Source organism: Porites lutea, chromosome 4 (assembly GCF_958299795.1).
Source record: "Porites lutea chromosome 4, jaPorLute2.1, whole genome shotgun sequence".
NCBI lineage: Eukaryota > Metazoa > Cnidaria > Anthozoa > Scleractinia > Poritidae > Porites > Porites lutea.
Window position 1 is genome coordinate 24,714,854 of NC_133204.1, and position 16,459 is coordinate 24,731,312.

General features: G+C 39.4%; 1 protein-coding gene across 1 annotated transcript in view; it reads right to left on the reverse strand.

Annotated features, from left to right (window-relative positions):
- The window catches only part of LOC140933035 (uncharacterized), a 39,384-nt gene extending 23,237 nt beyond the window's left edge, over positions 1-16,147 (reverse strand). The window contains exons 1-3 of the mRNA XM_073382549.1: positions 15,723-16,147; positions 6,805-7,085; positions 4,011-4,096 (exon numbers count right to left, since the gene is read on the reverse strand). Of these exons, the coding sequence (XP_073238650.1) occupies positions 4,011-4,096; positions 6,805-7,085; positions 15,723-16,023 (668 nt within the window). The 5' untranslated portion in view covers positions 16,024-16,147. The remainder of the gene's footprint in view (positions 1-4,010; positions 4,097-6,804; positions 7,086-15,722) is intronic.
- Positions 16,148-16,459: the final 312 nt, after the last annotated feature.

Genomic DNA, 16,459 nt, shown 5'->3' on the forward strand with positions numbered 1-16,459 from the left:
TTGAAGAATTCCAGGAAATCAACACGGTAAGAGTAGGAAGAGTTCTAGAAAGAGACCAAAGTAGAAACAGAGCTACAAGCAGTCCTAACAATGGTGAGAATTTGATGGCCAGACACAAAGTAGCAAGTTGCTATGGAGTCAAGACCCGACTGTACATTCCATGATGAAGCCACAACAGCAGGTAGACTCTTCTTCAAAGGAAGACGTTTGACTGTCCCAAAGGTTTTAAGACCTGAAATACTTGGCCAGATCCACAAGAGTCACCTAGGAATGCAGACAAAGAGCTAGAGAGGTGCTGTTTTGGCCTGGAATGTCTAGATGTGGCGCAAACGGTCACCAATTTTAGCGTGTCTGCAGATTTTGCCGAGAAACAGCCTACGGAGCCTCTGAAACCCTAGGAACTCACCTGCTTGAATTTCAAGAGGAACACTATTTACTCTCTGTGTGCTATCGCAGCAAGTTCCAAGAAGTTACCAAAATGAAGAGCTGAAGAGGCAATTTGGAGTCCATGGGATACCAGTAGAAGCGGTCTTAGATAATGGCCCCCCAATTCAGAAGCAGCAAATTTCAAGAATTTGCGAAACAGCACGGTTTCCAGCATACGCAAAGGTTAAAGGAGAACCGAAGAGGGTCATTCAGACTGTTAAAAATCTATGGCGAAAGAACAAGGAGGACAAAAATCAGGCCTTGCTTGACTATCGGACGACACCACTACCAGGCATTGAACTGCCGCCAACACAATGGCTCATGGGACGTCGCCTGAGAAATGATTTACCGATGATAGACAGCTTGTTCCAACCTACTAGTGTCACGCAAAAGGATGTCTCCATGTACCTGAAGAAGACCAAAAAGGATCAGAAGAAGCACCATGACCGACATGCAAGCAGCAAAGTGAAGGAACTACAGCCCAGAACGAAGGTGTGAATGCAGCCCTGGACCGATTCCAGAGGGTGGAAGCCAGAGACGGTAGTCAGACATCATCACACAACAGGATCCTATTTGATTCAGGTAGAAAATAGGAGAAAGAATCGCCGCAACAGACACAGCTACAAGTTCGCCCATCTCCAGGACATGAAGTTTAAATGCAGAACAGTCTCTTGTTAGAAGTGCACATCAGAATCTACCCAAGGACGAGCCTGACCATGCTCCAGTTCCACCAGTGTCGCCTGTAATTTCACCACAGGAGCAACACCATGACCGTGAACTACAAAGGCGGACAGATCAGAGCCCTATATTACCCGAAGTGGCGATTGGACCTTTAGGCCAAATTAGGGACTAAGAACCATTTCAGCTTTTGTTCTCATTTAAATCCAAGGACTGAGGCATCATAATTTTTCATTTTTTTAAGCATAGATTTTATTTAATTTTATTTTTCTTCTTTTCAGTTTTCTTATTTTAAAAAAGAAAAGGATGTAACAGAAAAAATACTTAGACCACCCTAGCGCGTCATTATTTGTGTATCACCTGACCAGCAATACACGGTAAATTAGGTGCTTTTCAACAGGTCAGCCATCTTGACTGTTGTGTTTATCTTAAACCAGTTACTCGTGATGTGTAATCTCTGATATCTCTTATGTTGCATTTTGACATCATCCCCAGGGACCGCGCAGAGGGAGGGGCTGGGGGGGCTTTAGCCCCCCCCCCCCCCCCCCACTTTTTTGCAAGAATAAAAATAAATTTAACAAAAAATAATTTAACAAAAGTAACGGAGTGAAAAAAAGCAAAAAATCGTTAATTCGAAAGTGACCAGAGTCACTGGCAAAGACAAACGCGCAGATAAATAGACAGAATGAAGCATTAGTCGTTACAATTGTAAAATATTTTTTCGCTTCTAACCTAGCAGAGGTAAACGTCTTTTAAATGGCTTCTTTTTCCTGCGGACCTCTCAGGAAAACGCGTTGTTTCGTAATTGGTCAATTTCGATCCAAAGTAATAACTGGGTTTAGTTTATAAGGCCATTCTCAAACAAATTGTTTATTAGTTTCAACCTTGATTTTTGGAAGATCATCAAGTTATTGTTTCTCTTGTTATTGTGCGTCCTGATTTTAGCTCGATCAGCGCGAAGTCCGTCTTTTGATCTCAGGCTTAACGGCTCGTTGAGCATTCCAATTGCAAGTTTTGTTGAACGCGGTCTGTTTATAAAAACATTTTGTCATCGAAAGAATTGTGTATAGCTCTGGTCATCAAGGAACATTCAATCCGGCGGTTATTACGAACAAAGAAGTGCACATGGTACACGGCAACATAAATACGAACGACGAGACTTCACATACCACCAGTAATGCAAAGAAGAGATCTCTGATCTTCTGATTACTTTTCCAAACAAAATGGAAAACCTTCTTTATCCGGTGAGTAAACTCTGCATAATTTTTGCTACTTTTTTCTGAATCTGTTCTATAATTGAATTTTCATTCACTAAATTATTTTCAGTTACCGTTTTGTTTTGCCGTGTAAATATTTTGAATGAATAATTAAACAATTATTGAACTCGGCTTTCGTATGATATGAAGATATACAGATCTCGGAGGGTGTTATCCACCGGGCTCAAGCCTTCGGCTTTGGCGGATAACCCCCTCGATCTGCATAACTCTTCATATCGTACTCAGCCTCGTGCAATAATTGCTCAGTAATTATACAGCCTTGAGTTCAAGGCAGCTCAAGCAAAATCGTTGGATTTCTGGCTTATTTAGTAATTAAAGGTTGATATCAGTAGTACAACATAACAATCTATGATATTTCAATTTAGTGATGGTGAATTTTCAGACCCGATAGCAACATCACTGAAGATGTGGAAAAAATCAATAGTTTTATCGTTATTCGCATTCTCCGTCACTTTAGAGAAATTGAATAGAAATCCACAAGCATGCCCCCCCCCGCCCCCCCCCCCCCAAAAATTATTCCTTCACGCATTCTTCTTTAGCCCCCCCCCCCACTCGAAAACTTGCTGCGCGGTCCCTGAATCCCGCCATATTGTTCCTGCTGTAATGGTAATTGTTGTTTTAAATTACTAACTGATACGCAGTGGAGCAGAAAACTAATGCAGCAAGACTTACCCCTGATTTCCATAGATAATAAAACGAAGCCGCACACATACATGACGGTTGTGTCAATTGTTGTGCTGAAAATAAAACGTCCCCTTCGTCAAATTTCTGACTTGATAATCTATAACACTGAAGTATTCGCATAGATAAGAAAATCTTTGTTTCTTTTGCGATTATTGCTAAACTCGCGAACTTTTCAAGGGCCTTCTTTGCCTTACCTGATTGATTAAAGACCTTTCATTTGATGATATTGTTACTTTCGCTGTATCTGCGATTGATGTTGACAAGAACAAACGTTACCATATTCCTTATTTTGTTACTTTTGCGATTTCTCAAGGGTTGTCTTTGCTTTTTCACCATTTGAATCAATTTTTTTGCTGATTTAAATTTGCTATTCTTGCTATATTTAATTTTTGATTTACGTTAACGAGTATTCCAAAACACACCAGATCCTTAAACTGAAGCAAGCAGGTTCCCTTAAACATTTTTTTGCTGAAATTGCAATCAAAATGTGCTGTCAATTTTTGCCGCAAAGTTCAGTCCTGAAGTAATAGAAATGGCCACTGTATCCTGAAACAACTGCACTTAAATGCACATTTTAAATAACATACCAGCATTTCACAGCTGCATAATAGCTGCATGCCTGTTTAGTAATACTCTACCCAGGAATTTACACTCAAGGTTAAGCCAGGGGAAGCAAACACCAAAGGGGCCTTGGGTACATTGAGCAATGCTGGGTAGGTACCTTATTTATGCCTGTGTAGCCATGGAAGCAAGTATATGCAAATTTAGATATAAACTCTCCACAAACGAAAAAGTGTTTGACCTTTAATCTCAGCAAGTCTCAAATTGCTTGCTCATGCAATAAGACCTCATTGTATTTTTGTTGGTCATTCACATTATTATGCACAGATCATCATCTATAAACATCCTTAGGAGTAGGCTAATATTAAAACTTTAATCACTTACTCTCTAAGATTAGGACAGCTTCCCGAGCCAATGGCTACTAAGCTCAGATCAGTCAACAGATGAACTCCAGACAGATCCAATACTTCCTGGCAAAGGTATTAAATTTGCTTATTAAGGTGGCTAACACAGTTTTTCTAAAAAAGACTTGCATGCATTATTGTTACCGCACACCAAAGTCTGATGTGATACAAAGCAAAATAGCAAACTTCATCTGCCTCAAGAAATGCTTAATCCCTTTACTATTAAAACCTCTATCATGAGAGTATACACAGTCAAAAAGCCTTTCAATCTCAGTGATCTCGATACACACACAAGTGTTGAGCATTCCGAAATTAGGGAACAATGTGGGAGTCTTTTATAGGCAATTCTAATTTGGCGAAATCTGGTAGCTTGCTAATCGTGAACTATAAGCAAAGAAAACATAAAATAAAATATAGAATTTGAGTAAAGGAATTTTCTGACTTAAACCTACTAATTTCAAAAATCAATTTTAGTCTTCTTTTACATTATCCATGTTGAAATGGAAATAATCAAAATCTTAAGGTTAACCTCATAAATGTAAAATCTTATATATATATTGTCCGTGCCACATTTGACCATTAAAGCTACAACGACAAACCTGCCAACTGTCACGACTCTACCCTGAGTATTCGATTTTTTGTTTTTTCTTACGGTCTCATGACAAGACTACCAATCCCACGGTTTTTGGTGAAAAATCATTCCGAAATGAAATGATACCTTTTTGCATAAAGATGGAAGTTTAATGAGGAATGCTTAAGCCATAAACTAAAGTGATCAAAGATAGAGCTATGGATTTGTGCTTTTGTTCATCGTTAAGGCCTCTGCTTAATACTAATACAGAAGTTGACCATTAAGATTTAGAGAAACACTCAATTCCCCCAGTGGAAAAAGGTTTCGTTTAATCTTGATAGGGAAAAAATAAAATGTCACTACTTTTTGAACAATCTCCCAATTTTTTTTCATGAGACTCCAGATTTTCCTTTGTTAGGGGTTGGCAGGTCTGCAACAAGTCTTAACCCATTAGCCCCTGAACCACCCGTGACTGAACGTACAGATCCACGTCCCTCCTAGCGCTCAGTTTTAACCCACACTCTGTCAGCTGACTTGTGCAGGGTGAAGACATCTTTCAAACCATTCCAGAATGAACACAACTCAGTCATGGGGGTCGGAGAAATAGGCAAAAAACATGTAACATCGACCTAAAAATTCCCATTAAAATCTTGTTCCACTACCCACCTACCTTCCTTTTCACCTAATCCTAAGATCCTAGAGGCTTTCCGAAAAACGTTTCCCACCAAAATGAGGCCAACTAAATGCCCAGCAAGGGAAAAAAAAGGAACGCAAGAAAAGCGATAAAAGAGGGGAGGAGAGAAAGCAAATTTCAAAATTTTCCTTTCTTGCCTGGACTTCAGATCCTAATATTTTGCATGTGGATCAGAAGGCCGCTTTAGTCTGTCAATGGCTTTGTGGTAAGTTTTAGCTCTTTATAGCCAGACAGTAACCAAAAAACGTCTCTACTATGTTTAAAACGCTTTTTCGGCAAAGTTCCCAGCCGAGCGGGTTAATTAATAACATCCCAATCAATTCAACAGCAACGACTCACAACCTATCAAACTGTGTTTAGCATATTGAATCAGTCTCACCATGCAGTTTCAATAATGCTAATAAGGTTTTGTCTACGGCAACTCCCTCTCCTAAGGGGACACTCCCTTTTTGGACTAAACAGTTATGGGCCACTCAACAGAGCTCAACAGGGTATGATTTGAGGGTCTTTAACAGAGTAATTTAACTACCGGTACGTATTTAGCATCATCAACAGGATGTCTTTTAAAATTGGAAATACTTAGATAACAAGAGTGTGAAGGTTGGTAATGACAACTCTACATCTGTGGTTACCATACAAGTAAATAGTTATTTTTTTATTATTATCTTTTTAATTATTTATGCAAAAAAACGTTAATCAGGATCATGAAATAAGGTCTCTTGTCTTAAACTGGATGAAAGAATGTACAATTTTTGTTTTAAACAGGGTTAGTGATTGAGGGGCCCCGCGAGTCTGGGAGCCCAGGAGCACATCTCTACTCAAACTTCCCTTGAATGCCTCCTACCCAGGCCCTTTCTTTGCTTCCCTTCTCCTTCCTCTCTCCCTCTCTACTTGTGTTTACTCACTTTCTCTTTTTCATATTAGGGAGTTTAAGATGCCACAACAGCAACGGCAACCAGAACCTCAAAAAAAGTAATAGGTTGAATAGGCAAAACAACAACTCTGCACATTCAGCATGCTTTTTGTACATTAATTTTCTTCTCTGTCTTTGCATGACTACGATGATGAAAATGCCTAGTTTCACGTTTTACGGACCTGACGTGAAGGAACGACGACAGAATTTTCTTTCTCTTTCTGAACTTGGATATGATTGGAAGGAATTCAGCTTCAGAATAGCTCGCTTGCATTTGACAAAGTAAGCGAATTGGAATAATCACGATAAGAGATTGGAAGAACGCAAATTCACTTTTTAAGCAACATTTTCACCGCTGTTGCTGTCGTGGTATCTTAAACTCTCTATTATCATCCACAATAGAGCCTGCCCACATACTAAGTTTGACTTTGTCTTCATAAGAAAATAAGTGAAAACAAGTGGCCAAAATATAACTACAGGAGGGTGTTTGAAGTCACATGTCAATCACACAGCCCAAATCATAAGTCATTCCCTTTTCACATACAGTGTAGGGTCACCCTCAATTGAATATCAGTTATTAAAATAATAACACTTACCAGCACTCCCTTCAAAAGTGTAGTAACAGCTTGAAAGCAACCATCAGTGAGTTGGTTGCATCGTGGGACCATAAGTTCACAAATATTGGGACAGTTCTTGGCCAGGGTAATTAGGCCATTGTTTGTTAGCTGGTCAAGAGCTACCAGTGTCACAGATTTTAGTTTTGAAGAATGTAGTGTAGTCAAGCACTTGTCAGTTAAGTTGGTGTGGGACGAGTTCCATTTCACAAATAGAAGTTCCAAGTCTGTTTGACTTTTCAGGAGAGAAGATAATCCTTTATCTGGAAAAATAATAGTAATAAAAGAATAATAATAATAATAATAATAATAAAGATTAATAAATGACAGGTGTCACCAAAGTGTGCACTATTATGTATATTGCAAACAATAAGGGTTGGTAATTTAAACAAAGTCTAAAGCCTGGTTCTCATCCATGTCACCAACCTACCTGCTGCATGAGAACAGAAGTTGCCAGCAACATTGGCTTTCCTAGCATTTACCATCAGCATGCCTGCAAAGTTGACTTGGGTTCAACTTCGCAGGTATGCCAGCAGTAAAAACCTGTAATGGCCGTTGTTTCAGGTGGCACAGGTTCAGGCAGTGCCAGTGGCTATGTCGCAGGTGGGTCAGCAATATACTAGAACCAGGCTTAACTGTTGCAATGGCTTTAGAAATCACTGGACCCCTACATCTCTTTCTATGTGCGTTACTTTAAGAAGATAAGTGTTTTTCTATTTAACGGTTTTTATATGCTTTAATTCAGGAACCTGCTTACTGCAAGCAGTGAATAGATAATAGGATTGGGCAAAGAAAAATGGATTAGACCCTGATTTTGTAAAAGACTGATTACCTCCATTTTAAACAACTGGTCCTTAGTTTTCATTTTGAAGCTATGGACAAGCAATTGCAAACAGCCTCTCTAATGCTCTAAAATCTGAGGCAAAACAGAAGACACAGTTTCTGTTTTCCCTTACACTGGAATCCACATAAACTCATGGCTAACAATGCTTGCCTTTTTGCTTTGTTCTTAAGATTTTACAGCAAAATAGAGACATAGTTAGGTGTAATTGTGTCATATTCCTAGACTTTCACTCAACTAAACAGCGACTGCCATTGGTTAATTCTTGGTCACATATATAGCCTTGACTAAAATCAAATGTATCCTAATCGTGATACATTTGAGCAATTGTACCCTGTTCGGGGTATGTTACAGCACATCATCAAAGCATGGTGGAGAGTGGTGTGACAGAAGGTGGGAAAAACACTGCCAGTTTTCCCTTTTGGGGATGAACACAACAAGAGTCCACAAGACAAACATGAAGCCTCAAGCTAAAAAGCAACAATTTTCAAAGTTATCCCTGTAGAGAAACAGCAGCTAGTGGAGGAAAAAGATGCATATAATATAAGGAGAGTACTTTGTAAATAATTCATCCAGGGGTTTCTTATAAGACTCAAGGCAACTGTTTTGATTCGCTTTGGTTATTCTTTTGTCGCTGTTGAAGTGAAAGTCTCGAAATCTAACAAAACACAACATGTCACGTCCCTCAGGAAACCAGTTAGTTTTGTTTTCCCTTGAGTCCTGATGTTTCCCGAGAACTCGTCTTGGGAAACATCAGGACTCTCTGGAAAACAAAACTGTTTCCCTCAGGATCTGACATTAAGTGTTTATGAAACATTACTGTAACCTGATCCTGCTAAAGTTCACCAGGAGAGTATTAAACCCAGCCTAGGCCATTAAGATAGCAGTACTAAACTAATAAACACACTCTCTCAAATAAATGCCTTTGTGAAATTTTTATTTAAATGCCTCACTAATAAATGCCCCTTGCCTAATAAACACCCCATGAAAATTACCCCAAAATACAAGAAAAAAAATACAAGTTTTATATAAGGAGGCCCCAACCCCTTAGCTTACCCTTTTATGTACCATTTTTGACAGAAAAGGTACCCCTTTCATACGCCTTCCACTGACCACTTTCACATATACTTCATTTAGAACTTTGCAGTGTGACCCCTTCCTTCCTCTCTGTCTAGTGAAATGAAGAGGGTCCAAATGCATACTTTAAAGATAATATAATTCTGGTCTTCATACTACGAAGCCTTACAACTTGCTGAAATCGCTAGACTTGAGGACAGGGACAATGAACTCAGTATCGGGACTATTGCCCATGACTATTCTCTTAGAAATTCTAACTCTTGGATGTCTTTGAAACGCAAAACTGATCACTTCGGGCAAAGCTTTTTCCTTAGTACTATCCTAATGGCCAAAGCAACATCTTTTAAAAGTAAAATGTTATTCTTAGTATAACTCTTGTAGTAACTATGATTGAACCATATTCTTGTAATTATTTTACTAGGTTTTACTATTTTTTAATTATTACATGTATATTGTAAACTCCAGTCCCAGTTTCACTCCAGTTTTTGCAATTTTTCTGCATATTGTAAGCACATTGTAATTCATTTTTAATGTGAGAATGTGGTGATTAAACATCTTTATTTATTTAACTGCAGTAAATAAATAAATCATCAAACCAGGAAATTGCTTCCACCAGCCCTTTTCAGTCTTTTTACACACTGGAATGACTGATTTCCCTACCCTCTTTTATACTTCAACTATTGAAATACAATGTAACTACCCTTTTGTATACCTGAAGCTCGAAAAAGGTACCCCTTTTGGGTGGAGCCTTTCTGTATAGGCCATGATAGGGAGATTAAGAACTTCCCTAGAGGTTTGGGTGATGTATCTTCTGGCATTACTTTCAAGGACCTTGACTAGTTAACTCACCCACCCCACCCCACCCCACACTTCACCCCTGCAAAATTAAATAAACTTGAATCAAATACAGAATTGTGTAAAATCATAACAATAACTGGATGAGGAATAACCAAGGTCCACGTAAGTGTTTCGCCTTGGCTGATAACACTTACCAAGACCTCCATAGTTCTTGATACAACGATAAAGCTGAATCTAAAAATTGTTTTAACTAGAAATATGATAATCGCTGAACCTCAGAGGTTAATGGCCAGAAGTAGGAAGAAAGCGCAAGAGGCCAATAGAGAAAAGAAAATATATGAAAAAAAAGCAAATAAACAAACAAAACAACAAGCCTGTGCTCTAAGAAAAATTTCAGGGAGCAATCAAGCATTCCAGCTGGGGTGCCCAGGCCTCAAAGTTGGTCGCCTCTGAACATCTTATTGATCAATTAAACTATTTAATAAGCACATCAAATACAGTAGACGCTCTCCTTACTATCACTCTCGTAAGCGACCAGCTAGTTACAACCAACTTGGTGAAACCCTGTTTGAATTGTGACTTAAACTTTGTATTTAAAAGCTCGTAAGCGACCACTCCTGTGAGCGACCATGATCACTTTTGAGATTACCCAACCAGATTTTTCCTTTGTTTTAACACCCTCGTAAGCGACCGCTCAGAGTCTTATTCATACAGACCAACACTTAAATGAAACTGCAAACTGCACTAATGGTTCGTTGATAAAGATCTTGTACAGAGCAGTACTGTATTTGTAAAAGTTCAAATTATAAAGTTCAGATATAAAGACACTCATTAAACATTAATATTAATATCTTTTCTTTTTTATGAATTATTAATAACAGGGTCGTAACCAGGTATATGGGATCGAGTCCTGGGATCGAGATCATAGACCCAGGATCCCGGGTCACAAGTCATGGGATCAGGATCAGCCATTTTTTGTGTGTGTCTTTGAGGGATCAGGGATCGAGCTTTTCAGATACTTCATTATTAATGAGAAACTAAAATACTTTGTTTTGCAAGGAAAAAGACCTCTTTTCAGGTCTATTGAAAAAGCTTAAACCTGGCTTTATAATATTTTAGCGCTTCCGTCACGTAATCAGCAGTTTTAAAGCTTACCTTACTCGTATTTCATGGTTGATGTCCAGCGGTTTTACTGAAAACAAGGGTTTGGCTGGGGTGCTCAGTCTCGCAGGCTCATAAAACCCGGTCATATTGCATTTACTCGCGTATTTGTGGTTTCCGCTGTGTCGGACTCTCGAAGAAGAGCAAGATGGGCAAGTCAAGGAAAAGAAGTCAAGAACGATGGTATGAAAATCTAACTACTATTTTGCAATTTTTACCATACTCTTGCCATATTTTTCTGTTCAGATCATGGTTGTAAAATGCTGTGCGCAAATTGAAGGCCACTGTTGGTTATATTTCCAGATCACGTTCCTATTCCTGGTCGCCAGCGAGAGAACAGAGAGAACAGTCACAGCGATCAGCAAGCCGAAGGCGATCTTCAAGCCGGTCAGTTAAGTGTTCTACTAATTCCTCTATTCAGCTTGATAAATTATTCGGCATTAGATTCTCATAGAAAGACTGTAATTTCTCACGCGGTTATGGCTTCAAAAACCGTGACAAGGTCTCCACTATTGCAATGCGCAACTGTGTCAGAAGGAGTAAATAGAGTAATAGAGAACAATGCATCAGATACATTGTCCTTGACAGATCTTAAAGGACATTTTTCTTTATGCAGATCTCGGAAATCTCAGTCGAAAAGATCTCGTTCACCGAATCGTCATCACAGACATGAAATGCATCAACCACCAAGGTAAAGCTAATTCATTTTTTGTAAATCTGATACCCTGTGTTATATGATGAGCTGATCGGTGCATGTAAAAGTCACGCGGGCGAGTACATCACCACATTGTCACCAAGTATCAGCAAGTATATCACTGAGTACTATCACAGATATCAAGCAAGCAAATAAGCGAAAATATTGTGGGCAGTGGGAGAAATAAAATGCTAAATGCACATACTCGATCTTTAGATCAGTGTTTAGATACTGTTTATTCTAGTAACCAAAGTATTTTAAGCGTGCTTTACTTCTGTCCAGTTTTTTCGAAGCCCTTCACCATCACTTCCATGCTAACAATCCATACTGGGAAAGAGGTCGTGGAAATTTCGTGTTAAAAGGACCCCCTACATAACTATATTTATCCAATGGTCCGTCCCTAACAAGAGCAAAGGAATATTACCACAATGTGAAGTGCTATATAAAAAAGCTGTTTTGAAATTTTTATTTTATTCTATTCGTTAATGAACAAAGTCTCTAAAATCAAACAATCGAACTTCGATCCACCTTTCTTCATAATTGAAAAGTCGATGGTATAAGTGTCGTGCCTTGTATAGATTCTTTTGCCATATATTTAGATTCAGTCCTTTTATTCATTTCTTATGTGACTTTAACTTGAAGCCGTCAAAACGTGGAGATTTAGTTTTTTATTCACTTGTTGTCTATATCTCGCCTATTTTTATCGCATTGTTTTATAGAGTGTTTTCTATTGCTCATAGCATCATATGAGTTTTACATTTCTCAACCTAGAAAGTTTTGAAAAAGTCAGCTAATCAGGTAATGTGTAATGGACCGATCATTTTTCAGAAGCAAGCAGCAGAATTCAAATAATTCCTTAATACATCATGGAAGACAAGATGAGAACGTGATTCAGAATGAACAAAGAAACATCTACTTGAGGTAAATACGCCTAGTTGTTATTAATGAATGATAGTCGACGTCGGGGAAACATAACTTGAACACATCTCTCTATGGGATCATAAAATTTACGTGGGATCAGGGATCCAATTTTGCTACATTTTGGGATCAGGGATCCAAATTTGGAGCTAAAAATTGGGATCAGCGATGAAAAAATTTACCTGGTTACGACCCTGTAATAAGTTTCTGAATCTCTCATGAGCGTTTACCCTCTATTGTTTTTCCATGTGGTGACTTACAAGGGCTCATTCGCATAAGCAACCAGCTCTAGTTACGACCACTTTTCCGAATTTCCAAGGTGGTCGCTTACGACAGCTTCAATTTATTGTAGTGTTCTGTATGCACACTGATTTTATTGCTCTGCTGAACGCTGCATGTTGTTTATAAAACCCATGAAAACTTCCGTGAAACAGTGAAACCGCTGCAGCACCAAACCTATTAATTTGTCAAAATAGGTCATCTTTAACTTTCTTCCTCATGTTGTCAGTGAAACTTTTAGGATAATTGTTTTGGGCCTGGTGACCAGGAAATTTTTTTCACTCCCACTGGCCAAATGCTAGTTGCCTCAGGCAACCGGGCGCCGTCAGAACAAAGCCTTGAAAACAAAAAAGAAAGAAAGCTGTGGCCAAGTCAGCCATTTTGCAGTTTATTGTCAATACAGACAGGAACTTGACATGAACCCCAAATGCAGCCAATGGAGGACCATCCTAAGAAGAAGCAGAAAGCAGGAGAAAGTGGAAACTGTCACCCAGTAACAGGATTGTGGTGAAGCAAAAGAAGATGTGTTTTATGTATTTAGTTCTTCCACTAGCAAAGGCCTTGAGAGTACTAGAACTGTATGTAAATGATAAGTTAACTAGTGTTATTATAGATCCAGGGACTAGCTGTAATCTCATGTCCGAAAATGTTTTTTAGTCTCTTTCATACGGGCGGGAACCACTTTAGCAAAGTATGATAGAATTGTGTATGCATAAACACACTCTCAACCCCTAGAGCTTGAGAGGAGCAGTAAACTAAGAGTCACTGTGCCACAAACCAACAAGTCAACAGTTGCAGAATTTTTTATAGTCCCAGGGGATGCTGCCACTTTAATTTGCTTGGTCGTAAAACTTTGGAAATCCTTTTTGCAGTACTTAAAGTTGGAATTGATGTAAACCGCTGTAATGTGAATCTTGAAAATACCCAATTTGTAGACCAAAAAGCAGCCCTTATGACTAAGTTTCCCAAAGTTTTTTGAGGGCCTGGGGAAACTGAAAGACACAGAGGAAGGCCACACTTTTAGCGTGAGAACAATTATTAGAAATTGGAACGAACTGTCCTCTGATCAAAAGAAAGTTACAAATGTTAAATCCTTTAAAAAGAAATAGTATAACAATCTAACAATTACTAAGCAAAGAGAGAGCTTTTGATGGGCAGGTGACTCAATGACAAGCTCCCAAGGGTAACCATCCCCACAGACGAAATCAGTGAAGCCCACTGGCAACAACTTCTCCACAAAGGGATGCACACACAAAGCTCAGGAAAAAAGAGTATGCGGATGTGAAGTGCTCAGCAGAATACAGTGACAAAGTGGAAGGTTATCAGATCCTGCTTAACAAGAGCAGCACCATACAAAGTGATTCAAAAGAAAGGTTATGCGGTTATAATAGAAGATCAGGAGTGAAACACTGAAAGATACACAACACAAGCCACATGAAAAAGCTTGTCCAGCCAGACCCTTATAATGACACCCCAGATAAACAGAAGGGTGGGTCACCAACCACAGAAGCATCAAAAGAAATTGAACTGGCACCTCCAACAGTCACTGCCCAATATCCTACCCTCCCTTCTGAAGCAATGAAAACTCCTCCTTCTCTTTGACCTGTTGGTGTTAGACAGCCTCCCTCTTGGATGAAAGACTTTGTGTGTTCTGTCTTCTCACATGTTTCTAACTTTACCTTGGGTTAATAAGTTGAACACAGTTGCTAGACACCTTGGCAGTAGCCAGGTAAGGTATTACTGGAGTATGAAGCTATTACGAAATTACTATGAGTTCAAATTTCGCACTAACCCTGGGTTATGTTAACCCAGCTTCGAAAAACCCGGCCCTGGACATTAGCTGTTAGCTATTATTAAGCTTAAGTCCTTGGTACCAAACCTTTCACCCTTCCCACCCAGCACACTGCGTAACAGTCTGCACCTCCCACTGAGCTCTGCAATTATCATGATAATTATTGCCAGCAGAGGCCTGATTCAGCTCGCTACGGCAAATTAAGAACAAGGTACTTGCCAGTCAAGGCCTCTAGTAAACACTGCTCCTTGCTGAAGGGGTTGTGTCAAAATAGCTCCTCCTAACCCAGTAGTTTTGCTCCCCCCGAGCCTGATCCATCCCACTCCCTGGGATATCCAGCTGTGCCGACCAAGACGGTAATCCCCTTACATTTTTGGAGACAGCACTGGCCTGGTGTGACCGGTGACAGGCGAAACCTAGTTGCCACATTCTAACGAAATCAGACCGATATAAATGGAGAATAACCCGGCATTTAACGGTAGACAATCGAACTTAAACGCATTTCATCGCATTTAAAGAACATATGCCCAACAAAGCTGATACAACTCATCTGCAAAGTAGGATGCAAATGCTTCCCTGTTATATTAAAGCTTGTAGTCGAAATCCCTCCCATTTTCTCTTCTACCTTCAAAATTCATTGCTAAAAGCATTTCTTAAACTTTCGAACTGCCACTACAACACCTGGGCCAGGTTTGTGGCAGTTTGGTTTACACGCTGTATTGTTGTTACAAGGTAACTACGGATGCCTCAAGTGATAGAAACAAAGAGAGAAATTCATGGCCAAAGCACTTTGCTTTTAAAATGATCCTTGTGGTGCCATGCGCAATGCAAATTTCAACAAAAACCTTGCTTTGCTCAAAAGCCTTCAGCTGTCGCTTAGTGAGGAAATGTACATTAACGACAAACATAGTTTGACATTGCTTCTGGAAATCATGTATTGAGCGTGCAACCTACAGATTAAGTGATTAGTTATCTGTTACGCTGTGGCTAGATGGCCGGTAACCGGTCAAGGTTTCCAAAACACTAAATGGCCGGCAGTCCTATATTCTCAGTAAATTTCACAAAATCGAAAGATTCTAGCTAATCTAAACTATCATATGTCGATTTAGAAAAGTCAGAGAATATAGGACTGCCGGCCATTTAGTGTTTTGGAAACCTTGACCGGTTACTGGCCATATTGCCACAGCGTATCTGTTACCAGACAACTATTTAACTAATCTGTAGGTTGCGTTGATTTCTAAAATTAACTGTAGGCTCCAAACCAGAGTCAAAACAAATAGTGAGTATGGTGTAAATAACAGTGCTTATTGGAGTAAATGTGGTATGTATTCAATAAATACCTGAAACCATTGGACATTCTTTGAGCGTAAACGACTTCAGCTTACAACCGCAGAGAGCAACATTTTGAAGCAGTGTATCGTCCACCTGATTGCTGTAACAGAATGCAATGTTTTCAAGCCGAGATGTAAGAAGCTGGTACGTTATATGTGGCATATTGTTCCCTGTGAACATGTCATGATCACAAAGCAATTCCAGTAGGACTTCGTTGTCGTTCTTGGACAAAAACGTTCCTAAGCGAGAAACATTTTGGAGATTGCTGGCGATACAGAACATACATAGCTCTGCTAGTGATTTAGACATGTTTCTGGTGTTTGAAGGCAAGCTTCACACTATCCAAAACTTTCCGGAGATCGCGCTACACTGTATTCTCCTGTGTTAGCAATCTTCTGTATATCCTACTTTCTCCTTCTCGAAGCCCTGTATGGGTGGGTGGTGGGTAAAGAGTAATTCTAGCACAGGGCACCCAAACAATCAAACTCTCACTTTCATAACGAGGGTAAGTGCAAAACCTTTCTTGTGAAACACCCGTATTGATCCCGTATTGTCGGTTTTCACTTGACGTCACTAAAATTCAAACTGCAAAACTATCGATCCTACCGATATTTTACTTTCATGATGTACCTGAGCAGCTGAAAACAAATTTTCATACAAATTTTCGCTTCAAAAGGGTCCTTGGCTTTTCTAAGCTTTTGCGTGACACGGCATTTAAATGATAGTCTGCTACAAAGCCGTTTTT